The sequence below is a fragment of the Psittacula echo genome, assembly GCF_963264785.1.
Source record: "Psittacula echo genome assembly, chromosome: Z".
Taxonomy (NCBI): domain Eukaryota; kingdom Metazoa; phylum Chordata; class Aves; order Psittaciformes; family Psittacidae; genus Psittacula; species Psittacula echo.
In genome coordinates this window covers 98,514,754-98,530,650 of record NC_137742.1, presented here as the reverse complement: position 1 = coordinate 98,530,650, position 15,897 = coordinate 98,514,754, and the positions used below count along the sequence as shown (strand labels likewise).

The 15,897-nt window shown below is 36.6% G+C and overlaps 1 protein-coding gene across 2 annotated transcripts in view; it reads left to right on the top strand.

Moving 5' to 3' along the window:
- Positions 1-15,897, top strand: part of ADAMTS18 (ADAM metallopeptidase with thrombospondin type 1 motif 18) — a gene marked incomplete at both ends in the record, with an annotated part of 73,985 nt that overhangs the window by 39,040 nt on the left and 19,048 nt on the right. For both annotated transcript variants that reach the window (XM_080637774.1, XM_080637773.1), the window contains 6 exons: positions 404-499; positions 1,468-1,616; positions 7,007-7,179; positions 8,873-9,003; positions 9,139-9,262; positions 10,469-10,713. In XM_080637774.1, the coding sequence (XP_080493900.1) occupies positions 404-499; positions 1,468-1,616; positions 7,007-7,179; positions 8,873-9,003; positions 9,139-9,262; positions 10,469-10,713 (918 nt within the window). The remainder of the gene's footprint in view (positions 1-403; positions 500-1,467; positions 1,617-7,006; positions 7,180-8,872; positions 9,004-9,138; positions 9,263-10,468; positions 10,714-15,897) is intronic.

Sequence of the window (15,897 nt, the reverse complement as noted above, 5' to 3'; positions counted from 1 at the left end):
ACAGCTAATAAACAAAGAAGAGAGAGTGAATAGCACTGTGGAGAGACTGTTTTTCAGATATCTCTTGGGTTTTGTATGATCTAGTCTCTTCACAGTATCACAGTCCCTGTAGACTTGATGGAATTTTAGCCTTGAACTTTTAAACACTCTTTTTTTTCAGTTACAATCTCTCAGTCAAAATAGTTCTAAAGGATAGATAAGTGAAATGGTACATAAACAGGGAGGCAATATAGAGGATGTGGCTGTGCTATGTATCTTAAACCCTGGATTTTCTAAATTCAGAAAGGGTTTTACTTATACGGCTTCTAAGGTAGCAGAGGCATGTACCATTTCTTACTGTTTCTAAATACCAAGAAATAGTGGGAATTATGAGTACTGAAGTGAGTACTTTTTTTCTTTACAGGATATATGCAAATCTCTCTGGTGTCACAAAGTGGGCCATAGGTGTGAGACAAAGTTCATGCCAGCAGCGGAAGGAACAGCTTGTGGTATAAGTATGGTAAGTTGTTTCATAAGTAGGATAACACCATTCTAACTTGGTTTTAGACTATAATGGGTCAAATACCAGCTCCTGTCAAAAACAGTTGTATCCAGATCCCTGCAGGTTTGCTATCACGGACTTCTGAATTGCTCTGTAAAACTTTACGTTGTGATGCATAGTCAGGACTGGCCCCTGCAGAGGCATCTGATGGCAGGGAGCGATGCTTCTCATTGAGCTGTGGAACTGGATACAGCTGGCAAATCTTAATCAGTAGAAAAATCCATTAATTATAAGAGAAGTTAGATCAAGGCTTCAAATTCCACTCATATAAACATTCCTTAAGCCATAATATTTGCTGTACAAAGGACATCATACATATTCTCATCAATTACCACTGCTAAAAAAGCAGGATTATTTGTTTTAGTTGAACCTTCTAATTTAGGTGAACCTTCTAATTCACTCTCATCAATAGTTACCCAAAACATTTTCTTTTCATGTAATGTTTCTTCCAGTAGAATATTCAATTTTCACCTTACTGACAAATGTTCTATTTCACTTTTTCTCTTTGTGCAGTATTTTGTAATTGAATGATGAAAGAGCAAGATGTTAGCAGAATTTTAGCAGGCTATTTTCAAATTGCATGGGAAGTTTTGAGGTTCTGACACTACAGGACAACAAATTAACACGGATTTTTTGGAGGGGAAGAGTAAGCCAAAAAAACACTCTGCAAGAGTTTTGAAAATTTATACCTCAAAAACCATCAACTCAGAACACAGACAAATTTTAGGACATTCCTTAGCTATACTATCGTGTATATCAATGTCCTACTTCAGAGTCCTGGTCCTACTGTGAACTATCTCACTGAGTTCAGTGGATGACCTAATGTTTATTAGGGTTAAGAACTGGAGCGTTTAAAGGTGGATTTCTTCTTTTTTGCATCTACTAGGTACTGCTAACTCTGATGGTTTTTTGCATTCTTTTGGCAGTGGTGTCGAAGAGGACAGTGTGTCAAATACGGTGATCATGGACCCAAGCCTGTAAATGGCCAGTGGTCTGCCTGGTCCGAGTGGTCAGAGTGTACTCGCAGTTGTGGAGGTGGGGTCACATATCAAGAAAGACACTGCAATAATCCAAAGTAAGACATAGATATGAAAAGGTATTATTTTATGCTATTTATGTTAATAGAATGAAAAAACCCCAGTCCATTTCTGTAAGGAAATAAGGTGTGAAAATGTTTCTAAGACCTTTCTTTCATGTCTAATATGACCAGCTAGTAGCTCAAAGACAGAAATATTTCCTGATACTAGGAAGTAGTGGCTGGCTGAAGACTGCTAGAGGTCTAGAACATCTACAGCCCAACTTTCTCAATTTATTTTGTAACACTACAGTTTATCAAATATTTGCAGAAGCAACAAAACAGCACACAGACACATTCACACTTAGTAATTAAGACCAAGTGAAAAAGGTTTTAAAAGCCTGTAAGACTTCTGACCTATTATTGAGGATAATAAACCAAAAATGTTTAAATTCAGTATCAGAATGGTTGTGAAAAGATGTCTTCATATGTCTGTCAGGTTCTTTGTATTCTTCTGTGTTTTACAGGCCTGAATAAAGTAGCTGAACTAATTGTATCCTAACTAATGAAATATTTCTGGTATTTTCACCTGGTGAATGTCCTATCACTGTAAATACTATTATTCCTTACAATACTAATTCAAAGTAGAGGTTAAGTGTTACCTGACTAGCATCTTTCCCAAGTATTCAATTCACTTCCACTTACAAGAAAAAAAGGATTTCACTGTTTCATTTCATACACGACTTCAACAGGCATAGACACATGTATTCTTCATTGTACATAATAAAACCAGCATTTACACTGCAGTAATAAAACCGAGAGAAAATATGACACAGTTTATAAGAGGCTGTAAAGAAGCCTCACACCTACTATACAGTGCTGCAGTAATAATATCCACGTTTCACATACTATGTTATAGGAAAATGTGAGTTAGTTAAAATAGTCTCTGTTACCCTCACTCAGTCAAGCCAATTTTTGCAGATATGAGCAGAGCATTTTCTCAACTTTTCTGTTGTTTCCCCCTATATTTTGCTAAATAAAATTACTTGATAGTTTCCTTTATTAAACTGTTTAGCAAGAATGATAAGTCTCAATTACATGTCATACATCTCTTTTGGTTTTTCTACTTTGGTCTCTGTTTTGCCGCTGAATTTGTGTGTATGTTTTTTGTTGTTGTTTGCATTTATTCATAAACCTTCCCTTACTTTCCCTGTGTGATGGTAGTTGACATGTTTCAGCTTGGTGCACTATTAAAACTGATAATGACTTCCAATGATCCACAGACAGAAGCTTTTTAATGTGAAGTATGTCTGCTACTATAGCATTAAGTATTTAAAATTTGCATTCAGAGTGATCTATCTGTTTTACTTAAAGTAAGACCTGGTGCAAGACTTGATGTAAACAAATAAGGGATGATGACAGAACTAGATCATGTTTATACTAAATTTAATTCTATTATAGTAGTGGTAATTCAGTTAGATCATAAAGAAGAGCCTATAAATCTCTCTCAGAGTTTGAGTGATGAAATGACAGGACTATAAATAAGCCATCCACACAACAGTACACAAATATCTAGGTAGCTGTATTTCCCATCACAGCACTTCTGTATAAATGTGGAATCCTTAGAAAAATGATACTATCCATTCTCAGTGTTATGCCACATGGAACAATTTATAACCTAGTCACTGTTCATTGTTCACCTCTATAACTACATATAAACAAAGAATAATGATTCCTTTCTTCTTGAACTTCTGAGGTATATTTTGGTACGTGTATGTATATTATTTGATATGTAATATATTTATTTCACTTTTCCTACTCCAGATTTGTGTAGGGGCTAATGTTTATTTTGTTCAAAAGCTTGATAGATGATTTTGGATAGCAAAATTTTGAGAATGACAAAAAAAAAAAAGTATTTCTGTAAGAGATTAGGACAGGGTGTGTGGATCTCTGAAGAACTGACTGGACTCTCAAATGAAGTTTTTAAATAAGTAGTTCATTTTTCAAAGTAACTCACTTCTTGTGAACATCAAGGGAGATGTCTAGGTTTCCAGTGATTTTAAAGGTGAAGCATCTTATTAGAAGCTTAAAAGACAGGTGAAGAACATTCATTCAGGCTGCTGCTCATGAAAATCTCGTTGTCTGTGTTTGTATGTGAAATTCTCCTCTTGTAAATAATATCCAACCAATTCACTTCCCATTCTCTTGACAATTTTAAGACAGACCTTGTCATCACACCCAAACAGCTCTGGGTATGGCTCATGAATTACCACCGGAGTTATGTGCGAATCCATGTGAAACAAACACCTATGGAGGTCATCTGTAGAACACAGGACTATGCAGATTTGCTAAAATCATTATGTTTCTGTAAATTGTCAGAGTGTTAGTTTCGTGGATCTGGTTTTCATACATCATAACATTTTACAATTGAGATACTTCTCCAAGATAGAAATAGATTACATAATTTAATAGTTTAGCTGTGAAAGAACCTAAAGAGTGCCCAAGAGATTTAAATTAATGCCTAAATCATATCTGTGGGACTGCATCCTACCCACCTCACAATAGTATATTGTTCAGTAAGAGCAGAATGGAGTTTTAAGCATGTATGCAATCAAAAAACTAAATCAAAGTTGTATGAACATAACTTATGAATCTTTTGTGTACGATATTGGTAACAGTGGTTGCAGACAGTGCAGACATAAACTGATTCAAAGTCATGATGCCATTTAAAAATGAAGACTGTGAAATATCTTGTAGACCTTTCAGATTTGTGCAGAATAAAATAGTCTAGCTTTGTAAACTATTGTAATACGGTCATGATATGTGCAGAAATGTTCTCACTAGAACTTAAATGACGACAAAACATCAAAAACAGAAGTCCAAAATTTCAGAGTCTAATTCCCTTTGAAAGGCAAAAATTAGTTTCCTTGATCATGTTAGTTCCAGGATTTCTCACTCTGTGTTGCATTGCAATGAATATCCATTTTGCTTTCATTGTTCATGGAGTCCATTCTTAAAAGGGTACTGAGGAATTACTTTAAGCTACATGTTGAGTCTTTCATAAAGTGGAGTACTTAAATCTTTGTACTTGAACTTCTTTTGCTGGCTTTTCTCCCCAAATTTCTCCTTTTTCAATTGCCCTCAGCAAGGCCTCAGCTCTAACAGCAACTATTTATGCATGTCACCTATGAATGCCAGTGCTGGGGGGGTACATGGATGAAAAGCTCAGGCTCTATCTGTATTAGAAGCACTGTACCACTACAGAAATATTGGAACACCCTCTGCAAAGTGTTCCGCTGCACTCACAGTTATACTAACAGAGCTTTGGCAGGCAATCAAGCCAGAATATACCGGTGGTATAAACATCACCAATAAAAGCATGATTTTGTTAGTTAAATAATAGTATTTTCTCAGAAATTGGGTTTTGTAGATCTACATCTAGTTTCCTGTGAATTACTTAATTCTTACTGACATCTTGCTGGTAAAAATGAAGGTGGGGAAGTTTCCATAATTTTCTGGCCAACAGTTTCAGTAATGGGAGTGTACTGTAATATTAAAATGCTGTAACAGAGCTGGGAAATGGAATGTCTCTTCCAGTGCTCCCTTAGTTTGGTGGAATTTTATACCATCCTCAAATGCAAGACTGGCTAGAAATCACGACCTAGCCATAAATAATTCCATTATATTACTTGTTTGATGGCATTTACTTGGAAGGAAGTTGCTTCTTTTCCTTGCACTAAAGGAGATTTGTTCTCTGGGGCTAAAAGAGGTCAAAAATCCTACATGTGCTGAAGCTGTAAAGAAAGTCTCTAGATAACTGACTAGGGACCCAATGGTTTGGCTGCCTTAACTCAAAGCTCTCACTGATTGCACAAAGTCAACATAAATACTCCCTGCCTTCATTGATACCCTTGCCCACCGTACCCACCAGCTAAGACAGAAAATCTGAGTTAGTTTTAAGACTTTTGCCATTATAGACAGTTTTAAATAGAGCTGTGCTTGAGCCTTCACCTCTTCCTTTGAAAGATTATGTTATAGCCCACAGTTCTGGAAAAGGCAGATATTGTGTACATTCAAAGTTGTTTCAAAACATAAACCGTAAGCTTCAACTTTATTAGAAGTTTAGACGTACGAGGAGTAAACCTGCTAATACACCAAACAGGAAAAGCACCTGGATTTTGTCTTCCATGTTGCACCAAGCTGTTTCCATAGTACTCCAGTCAGATGCATGCCAAGAGAAGCTGCATGGGATACATGTTATGGGGGATCATTGTAACATAGTATTTAGGGATTTAAACAAACAATACATTGGAACTGCATCCTTTATACTATTATTATAAACTATTATTGTTAATATATTATTATTCAATATCTTTTATAATATTCTTATTTTTCCCTTAATGTGTGTGTACAATGGGCAAACTGTCCACTGAAAGATCACAGTTTATCTTCCAAGTATGTATGTTCCCTAATTGTTAAAACTCATTAGCTAAATGTGTGCAAGTGTAGCATTGCAGCATTGTTACATTTCTTTCACTTGATGCAAGAAATTGCGTAATTTAACAAACAGTTCTTAGAATGTGGTGTTTTGAAGACCTGGCTCAGTACTTACAGATGTATATCTGAGCATTGTGAAACTGCAAAAATAACACCAGTGAATTCCTGTGCAGATCCATAAGGAATACAGAAGTGAGAGAATAATTTTCTCAGCAGCTTGTGAGACCTCTCAGTCACTTGAAAAAGACGAAGTTCTTACATTTTACATTGTTTTACAGTAGTGTGCATGGACCAAATAGTTAAAAAACTGATACTTTGGTAACATAAGGTACTAGCAAAGGAATAGCACATGCTCTTTTCATTCTGGCCAAAATTAAGGGAAATGCCCAGGTAAGATTTGCTGAAATGAACGTGACATGCTTGAAGTTATCCATGAATCCTGGCATTTCCCTGCAGCAGGACAACTATGCACAGTCTTTGTTTCTTTTGACTGTTTAAAAGCACATTGTTTCAAAATGATTTACAAAACATGAACAACCAAATGTAATTATTCGTTCTGTTTATGTTTGATCAGTGTTATGTTATCCTTTATTAACTCTTATTGTGATAGGTAATTCTTTGCACATGTTCATTCCTGGGTTACAGCAGGGTATAAATAGCTGCATAACAAGATTGAAATCAGCCAATACAGAATAGCCCTATAAATTTAAATTAGTGAAAAAATGATTCATCTCTAGATGGTTGCATCTTTGCTGAGTTTGCAGTAATTCAAGTTGATAATTCATGGCAACTGCTTTGCTTGGGTTTAAGAACCATGAAAATTAATGGACATATAAGAAATACTGATCTCCTAAGACAATATATCCTCTCATTTGCTCTGTATTCTCATACACGTAACATGCCAATCACACAAAAAGTAGAGTTTGCAAAAGAAGTTTTTTTCTTTGTTACAGGCCACAGTATGGTGGCAAATTCTGCCAAGGTTCCAGTCGTATTTATCAGCTTTGTAACCACCAGTCGTGTCCTGCAAACAGCTTGGACTTCCGTGCCCAGCAGTGTGCAGAGTACAACAGCAAACCTTTTCGGGGATGGTACTACAAATGGAAGCCATATACTAAAGTAGAAGGTAATTACGTCACTGCTCTGATGGTCAGAGGTAATCTCAGGAAGCGAGCTATAAGCTTCAATTCATCCATATTCTTTGGGCAAATATCACCCTGATGTAAGCAAACAGAAATTCAGTTGGCTTATTTGAGATGTTTGCTATCTAGAACAGTTGAATCCGGCCTCCTGTGCCATACTGCCTGTATGAACATGCAGAATTTATCTCGGTTGTGAATTTGAATCTTTGTCCTCAGCATGACTCCTTGGCTGTTGCTACCTCTCTCTTTCATTTTATATTATGTATCGGCTAGTGTAAACCCAAACCAAAACAATTTCCATGGATTTTTCAGCCTGGGAAATGCAAGATCCCACAATAACATTTCCAGAATCTTCCTTCCTTTGGAATGTTCTCAGATTTCAAAACGTACCAATAAATCAACCTTTTGACTCTTCTGCTGGTATAGTCCCATGAGAATTGGAAAAACAAACAATGTACTGGCAAAAAGTTTTTTGAAGTCATCTTTTACTAAGACATCTTCATAAAGTTTAGTTCTCAATAGCTATTTCTTGTCTTTTGTACAAGCAAAGTTTGTTTTTACTTTATACACCCTAATTTTGCAAATATTTTCAATCAGTATTAATTTTTATCTGATACAACAAATATTTCTGCAGTTTGAAATCACAGTTTAGAGCTGCAGTTGCTACTACTAGATTAAAAGTGGCTGAATTATGTCACATTGTAGCTGCTTCAGTTAGCATCTGCACGAATTTGGATTTGATAGTGTTGTGTACAATTATATATATGTAGACACAAACATATATGTAACTTTCATTCATAGCCTGATTATATTTTCTCCAAAAGTCTTTGCAGACATTTTTATGGGTATATAGAAATCTACATCATAACAGTCAATGTGAACAGAGGAAAGAGGAAATACAGTTTCACAGTGTGTAGCGATGATGGATGTATAATAGGGAGAATAATGCATCTTCTTTAATAGAAATTAAGGTAGCCTATGTTGGTTTTAAAGGTAGGGGCTGCATTTAGTAGAAGAAATAGGAGCTTAAAATCAGGGACAAAGGGCATAATTTTCCAAAGAAACATGTCCCCATGAACTTGAAGAGGCCTGTCCTTACGCTCCTAGCTGCTTTTCAATATCTAACCCAAGATCTCCATTTACAGCCCTGAAAGCATGATCTGGTTTTCAGAATTGCTACAGATGCCTTGCCTCTGCAGAAAGTACTATAGACAGTCCAGCTGCTTATTTAATAATAGGTCACTACTTTGAATCCAATTTCGTGTTCTTCAGAATTTTGTTACGCTGTTTTATTTGTTGCCTGTACTATTTGTATTAAAATTGTGTATTTCAGCAATTATGACAATATATACAGTTGCATGATGTGTTTTGTCTATGTAGAATTAATCTGTTATGCTGTTTATAAGCATAACATACTGTCCATATATAAGAAGGAATTTGATTGACAGTCAAACTCACTTTTCTTCTAAACCAGCATAATATAAGCTACTGCATTTGGCTGTATTTCTGCCCATCTTCAGGTCCTAATATGCCACCACACAAAATTAATCCTTGTAGCTTGCCATCTAGGATGCAGGAAGAGACAATAGCGGGGTGCTTTTGACTTTTGTTTAAACTGTGCTGCAGATCTGCTAATACTTTCTCGTATTGTTCTTTGTTTTTGGTTTTTACCCTTAGAGGAAGATAGATGTAAATTGTACTGCACAGCTGAAGACTTTGACTTTTTCTTTGCAATGTCAAGCAAAGTGAAGGATGGAACTCCATGTTCTCCAAATAAATATGATGTTTGCATTGATGGAATATGTGAAGTAAGATAAAATTAAGTTTCTTATAATCCTAATGTCTTTTTTTTGGAGAGGGCAGTTGACTCCTTTGTGGAAAATGCAGCTGTTTCTTTAAATTCCCTTGTGTCTGAGTCCTTCACTTGTGCCTTTTGGTTGCAGCAAGTAGGGTGTGATCATGAACTTGGTTCCAAAGCTGTATTGGATGCTTGTGGAGTTTGTAAAGGAGATAATTCAACATGCAAGTTCTTTAAAGGCCAGTACTTGATCCAGCACAAAGCTAATGGTAAGGAAAGCTGTTCCACATGATCATCAATTCATTGCTCTGCTGTATCCCCATGTAATAAATATGACTCCTTGCTCATTAGGGCAGTGGCTACAAGTCCAGATGTGAACTGAAAATCACAGGGAGAGTGAGAGGAAAGTTCACATTTCTCCTGTTTCTTGGTAACAAGAAAGCTATGAGCATAAGTCTTGGTTAGTTAATTTACAAGCATTCCTCATGTTTCTTAAGCCACATTTTCCCTTTACATGTGAATTTCCTCTTAAAAGAGATGTTAGGATTCAGGCAATTGAATGAATAGCTGTCAACAGCTCTGACTGGGATGGGACTGTATAAAAAGTGATACACAGCAAAATGCCAAACATGACAGTATTTCCATGTCCATTTTCAAATGAAGTTGCTGGAAGCTGTCCAGCTGATTCAGTGGATGATCCCATTGCTAGGAGATGGACTTTCCTTTAGTGGACTGTCACAGGCTTCCTGTGAAATAATCTTACTGTACTGCAGTTTCTCAGGCATAAAATGCAGATAGTATTTTTTTACCCATGGGAGTATTTTGAAGATCCATTTACTGTTGATCATAAGGTATGTCACTACTATCGTAATACAGGGCATTGTTTAGGATATAGTGATACAAATGTACGATGCCAGAAGGATAACCTAAACTGAATGCTCTGTGAAATTAGCTGTGTGCAGTGTGTGCTGGAGGTCATCAGCACGATCTCATCTGGTTGTAGGAGTGAGATTTCTACATGCTCAGGATTCAGTGACTTACACCAGGGAGATCCTGTGGTACACAGGGCTTTGTGAAAGCTCTCTGCATCCCAGTGCACCTCACCCAAAAACACTTGTCCATGATGGAAGTAGTACCTTCCAACTACTGTAGGCAGCTACAGGGGAAACATGGTAAAACAACTGCAGTCATACTGCCATTAGTCCATTCTGCATTTTTCTAAGGTGAACTTGCTTTTTCTTGTCTTTAATCACCAACAACTGAAATAAGTCAGAATTACTCTGGTTACAGGCTGCATGGTGGGGGATGTGCATGTAAAATCAGAACTGATTTCTCGTGGAAACAGAATAACTTTGGCGGATCAGAACAGCTATCTTCAATCTCTTCTAAACTGCAAAAACTGCAAACTGGCTAAGCAATTATAAACCATCTCTACCTGTATGACAACTGCAAAAATGTTGCTTCTTTTATTTCAGACTACTATGCTGTGGTCACTATTCCAGCAGGAGCACGCAGTATACAGCTCCATGAAATGCAGATCTCCACCAGCTACCTTGCAGTGCGCAACCTTGGTAAAAAGTATTATCTGACAGGAGACTGGACAATTGACTGGCCAGGAAAGTTCTCTTTTGCTGGAACAGTTTTTGATTATCAACGCTCCTTTAACCATCCAGAGAGTCTATATGCAGCAGGACCAACTAATGAGACGCTGGTCTTTGAAGTAAGCTTTCTTCTGTTTATTCTTCCCTTGATGTCTATTACAGAATTAGTAAAGACAGCTTGAGCTCTGCACTGTAGCTCTCGGCAAGATTAAAGAATAGCATTGAGTCATGACAGTATTCAGACTTAATTGTGTGGTCATGCTAGATGGAAAGGCGTTTCACTAGCTTAGCAAGGTCTGAAGTTTATCAAACTGTCACAAATTCAGTGAAAAGGAAGGTGCATAAACCACACCATATAGCATGATTTCTCTTTTGCTGCATAATGGCTATAGAGATTATAAACACATCCCATAAATGGTATACAATAAAATTCAGTGATGTAAAAGTCAAATCTGACATTATGGCAAGGCTTAATGCTAACAGCTTCTAATAATACTTCTGAAACTGCAGGTGCGTGTAGCCAGTCTAACATCTACCTTGGGACATGGTCGAAGTACCACACATAGGCTCCTATGTAATTTCTATCGGTTCAGTTTGATTGGTGATAGCATCTGAACTAATGAATTTTATATATGCTTATCTCCCAGTCAAATTTGTATCATCTACTCTGTCTAACAGATATTCTGTGTTGAAACTATATTTCATAGAAAGTTATTTTGGTACTTATGTGGTTTTTTCCAGTGTTACAATTTTGAGATTGGTCACTAAGACTTCTGTTCTAAGAAAAATCCCTTTCTGCATTGAGTTACTTCACTAGATTTTCTCTTGAAATGCATCAGAACATCTGAGGGGCTGTTTCTGGTTCAGTTGCTCAAGTTCCTGTTAGCCACATTAGTTTGCCTGTTTTGTCAGAAAGCTGTAGCAGATCTTTGGCTTTGTAACTGATCCATTGTGTCTGCTTTGACAAACCTTTCCTTGTGAGAAGGAAGGAGCCCTCCCTAGAAGAGATTCAGTTCCTTCTTTCTCACACCTTCCAGCACCACTCTGGTCACCCACTATCAAAGGCAGAGCTTTCTGTGATGTGCATTTGTGCCCTTCTCTGAGGCAGCAGCATGCAGTTGTTCACCCCACCACAGAACACCACCTCTCTGCAGGAGGTAGCAGGAGTGGTTAGCTGAGAGCTCCACACCCTGTCTCCCTTAGGCAGCTTTGTTTCATTAAACTCAGACAGACAGTTAAGTGTAGACTGTGACATGAAATACATTCATCAAGGAGTATTTAAACTTTCACAAGTACTCGGCCAAGTGTTATTTGGAATACTGAAGAACCTTACTGCTACCCATACAGATTGAGCCATGCACTTAAATGTATCTCTAAGAACCACTGAAGCTCATGGACCATGCACACTTGTTGAAGTACTTTAGGATGAACGCATGTTTTAGAACAGACAGTCTGACATAAGGGTGTGTATTTTTACAAATTATGATGACAATTTGCAGTGCTTTTTAAAACATTTTTTCTGAGTAAAAAGGATTTTCAGTTTGGGTATATATGTGCATAGGGATGCTTTAGTCCAAGGAAGAGTTTGGTCTACCAGTTACAGACACACTTTCCCATCTGCAAAACATCTCTAAAATAGCCTTACACTGAAGAAACAGGCACACGTATAAATACTGTGAAATGTTAAACTGAACTTTCAGGAATCTTATTTGTCATAATACAAAGTAGATTAAACTATATTATTACAGAGCTAAAGTATGAATAATGAATATCCTGCAAGATGACTTGCTTGGCTGCATATCATGCACATACTTTGCAGAATAAAGATTAAAGAAAGAAATTTTAATGCCAAATAACACTTCTATTTTCATCCTATCAAATTATGCTAAACAGTTTTATTAAGATTTAACATTTAACTGGAGGCTATTGCTCCTTTGAGAGCTTATTTAAACTTCCCTTGTATTTTTATTGAAATACCTACACCACTGGCATTGGCAACTAGGGATTCTAATGTCTGCAAATGTTACGGTCACGTATTCCCAATTATATGTATCTATGAGCTGTGGTTAAGATTTTTTCTTCCTTTCAATAATTTAAGCAAGATTCAACAACCTGAGTTCTGGAAAAAATGCGACATTTTCTGTGTTCAGAGATCTGCATTATTTATGATTTACCAGTAACTGTAAACAGCAAAAATGCCAATGAAAACTGAAGAAATATGCTTTTATGAGAAAATACGCATATTGCTGAAGATCTATTTGCAGCAGTAATAATGAAACAAATCCTACTTTGACTATAAATACCAGAAATTGATAGCTGAAAAAGGGAGTGTTTCAGCATACTATATTGTAGCTTTGTTTATATTTTCCTCCTGTATAATTTTCAGAGCAGCGTACAAAAAGAAGTCCTGCCAGCATTTTTTTATCTAATTCAGTTGGTTTTCAGTAAAGTAAATCTTTCCAGGGTTCGGCTTCTTCCTGTAGTCTTCAGATATTTTTTCATAATTTTTTAATTAGGTTGTTTCCAAAAGAAATTTAATACTTATTTTCTAGATTAGAGTTTTGGGGTTTTTTTCCCAAGAATTCGGTGTGAGCCCTTGTAAAGATGCACACTGCAGGTATTGAGCAACTGAATGAATTACATGCAGAAATACAGGAACTTTTATTATTCAGGTGGGCAGAAAATACAAGATTTTGTAGGTGCATTTATTGCCATTCCACTGTGATTTGAAAGACAGATTAACACCACTTGTGCCTGTTCAGTTTTGTGGTCATAGTTTTGCTAGACGTTTTTGTGGTGACTCAAATGGTCCAGGTTTTCCACTGTGCTTCTGAGCGCAAATCAGCCTGCACATATCCAGAACGTTCAGGCTTTGCACGTCCTCTGAGCAACACTCACAGGAGAGGATGGGACTGGTTATCTCCAGGTATGGGTCCAGACAGGTCTGGGAAATCTGTGCTCAAGGCAATCACTTCCTTTGAAATGCAGTCATTCTCCAAAGTATTTTCTTGAAAGAGACATCTGAAGCATGTATTAAGAGAGAAGGAGGAAGCCCAAGTCAGAAAAAAAGTCTTAAAATTCCCCACTGTCTTGCATAGTGCAAGTTCAGCCTTGCAAGTTCTACAAAATGCTTTGTCTTACTGTACAGAATGTTCCACACAATTGTTTTTCCATCAGGGTTTTCAATAGTTCAGCTAAGCATGTACATTTAGTGAGACAAGACTGATAAAGAGCTTTTCTTATTTACCCTGGAATTTCTAAAAAAAAAAATAAATACACATATATATATTTACATATATTCTATGTATGTAATTATGGGACCAAGTCATACCAAAAGAAGACCAAGGGCAGTGAATCTGTAATTTAACTAGGTTGTGGGAGAAGAAATATAAGCTACAGCGGCCAAATATTTTCTGAGGAGAACGCTGTGAGTTGAATGTAAGATTAAATGTGTGGGACTAGTATTTCCTGAGCACAGCTACTGGAAGGCTAAACGTATGATGAGATTTTAGAATTCTTCTAAGGCCATTCTGGATCATTCAAGAATTAATTTCACAGAGGAAGGGAGAGCAAAAACCAGTAAACCAGTGCCCTTCAGGATTTGTGTATCTGCATCCTTCTGAAGTAGTATTGATACTCTGGTGATTGTGGGTTTGCAGAAACCAGTAAAAGCTGGAATGAAAAATAATCATGGATTTAGAAGGCAGTTCCCAAAATGGTCACATTCAGGTTAGATGAAATAACAGACAATGGTCAATGGGGTAGAAATATGATAGTTAAATGATACTTCAGCATCAGAAATTAATACCAGGCTTTTAAAATATGGTTTCAGTAGCGTAGTCTTCTCATCTTAAATGGAAACACACTGGAATATTTTTTTAATGTAGTTGAATATATTCAGGTCATTTATCTATCTTTTGATCCTAGTTAACCTAAGGTCAGCACTTTCAATCTAAAGACCTGACAAGTGTTTTTCTGTTAACTGAAATATTCTGTTTCTGAATAATATTCTGAAAATAATTCTGAAAAATATTTAACTTAATGATAAACAAACAGCAAATTCATCATTCATTTATCTAGCTTTGCAAATAAGGACTTTCAGTGGGCACCTCTAACTGCTGAAAGTACTTTGAGGAGAGGCTAGCAGGGCATGAGGGACGCTGCCCTCACAGGGCTTTGGCAATACAGAACTCGCATGGGGTCCACTCATGACATCCACTTGTAGAGATATTTAGTCACCTTCCACAGCTGACTTGAATTATGAGAAAGATTCTAAAAGGCCAAAAGAAACTGAACTGTTGTGTGGGCATGACTAATATTGTGTGACCAGGGACTGATAAGCTAATGTAAAAACACCGAGAGTTTAATAAATAATAAATAATTAATAAATAATAAAATTAATTTTCCATTCCATCAGTAAATGGATGAAGAACTGACTGATTTGGGAAGTCAAATACGATTTGAGAAAGCACTGTAAAGTTTTCAGGGTGAGGTAGAATCTGAATCTTCATTGAAGTTTACCTCAGACTTGGTGGAATCAAGAAATTGTGAAATCTTTGTGAAAAACATTTATTTGGACAGCAGTAAGTAACAGATGGACAGGATGCTTGCAGAGAAACAGACATTCATGGGAAGAGAAGGTGAATGGAGCTCCAAGGCAGGAATATGTCTAACTAAAACCACTAAACCACTTCCTCTTTATCAATAGGGGAATGAAGAGAAAGAAGGCCAGGTGGAATGACCTTACAGATGATGTAGCTGCCACTGGGAGAAAGCCAAGTTGCAGTTATAAAGCACTGCATTTATTATTAGCTACTAGATGATAAATTTGTACTGATTTCCCCTAAAGAGAAAGTAAGCTAAAGAGAGCTAGAATGTGGTTATAAGATACAGATGTGGCTTCAATACAGCGGCTAAAAGGGTTCTCCTTTAGTGAGGAGAGATTAGCTGGACAGTATCCCTTCAGGTTGTGCATTTAACATGTGAACAGTACCAAAAACGGAGACACAATAACAACAGAAGATAAATTTGAAACAGCTGAAGTAGAAATGAGATCATACAGGACCTTTCAAGGATACTCTATTTTTTAACTTTTTTCTTTTAATCACCTTAGTGGACTTTCTTGAAAAACAATCATTTATCAAAAGCTTTTAGCTAAGATTGTGTTTAAAATGTCTTTAGAAATAATGAAGAGATAAAGCCCCTTTTGTTTTAAGGTTTGGTTTAAGTAAGCAATGGGTAATTCTTCCTTTATAGGTGTTTTCCAAGCAGGTTTTCTCTCCCTTTGCTTTGACATTCCTGAT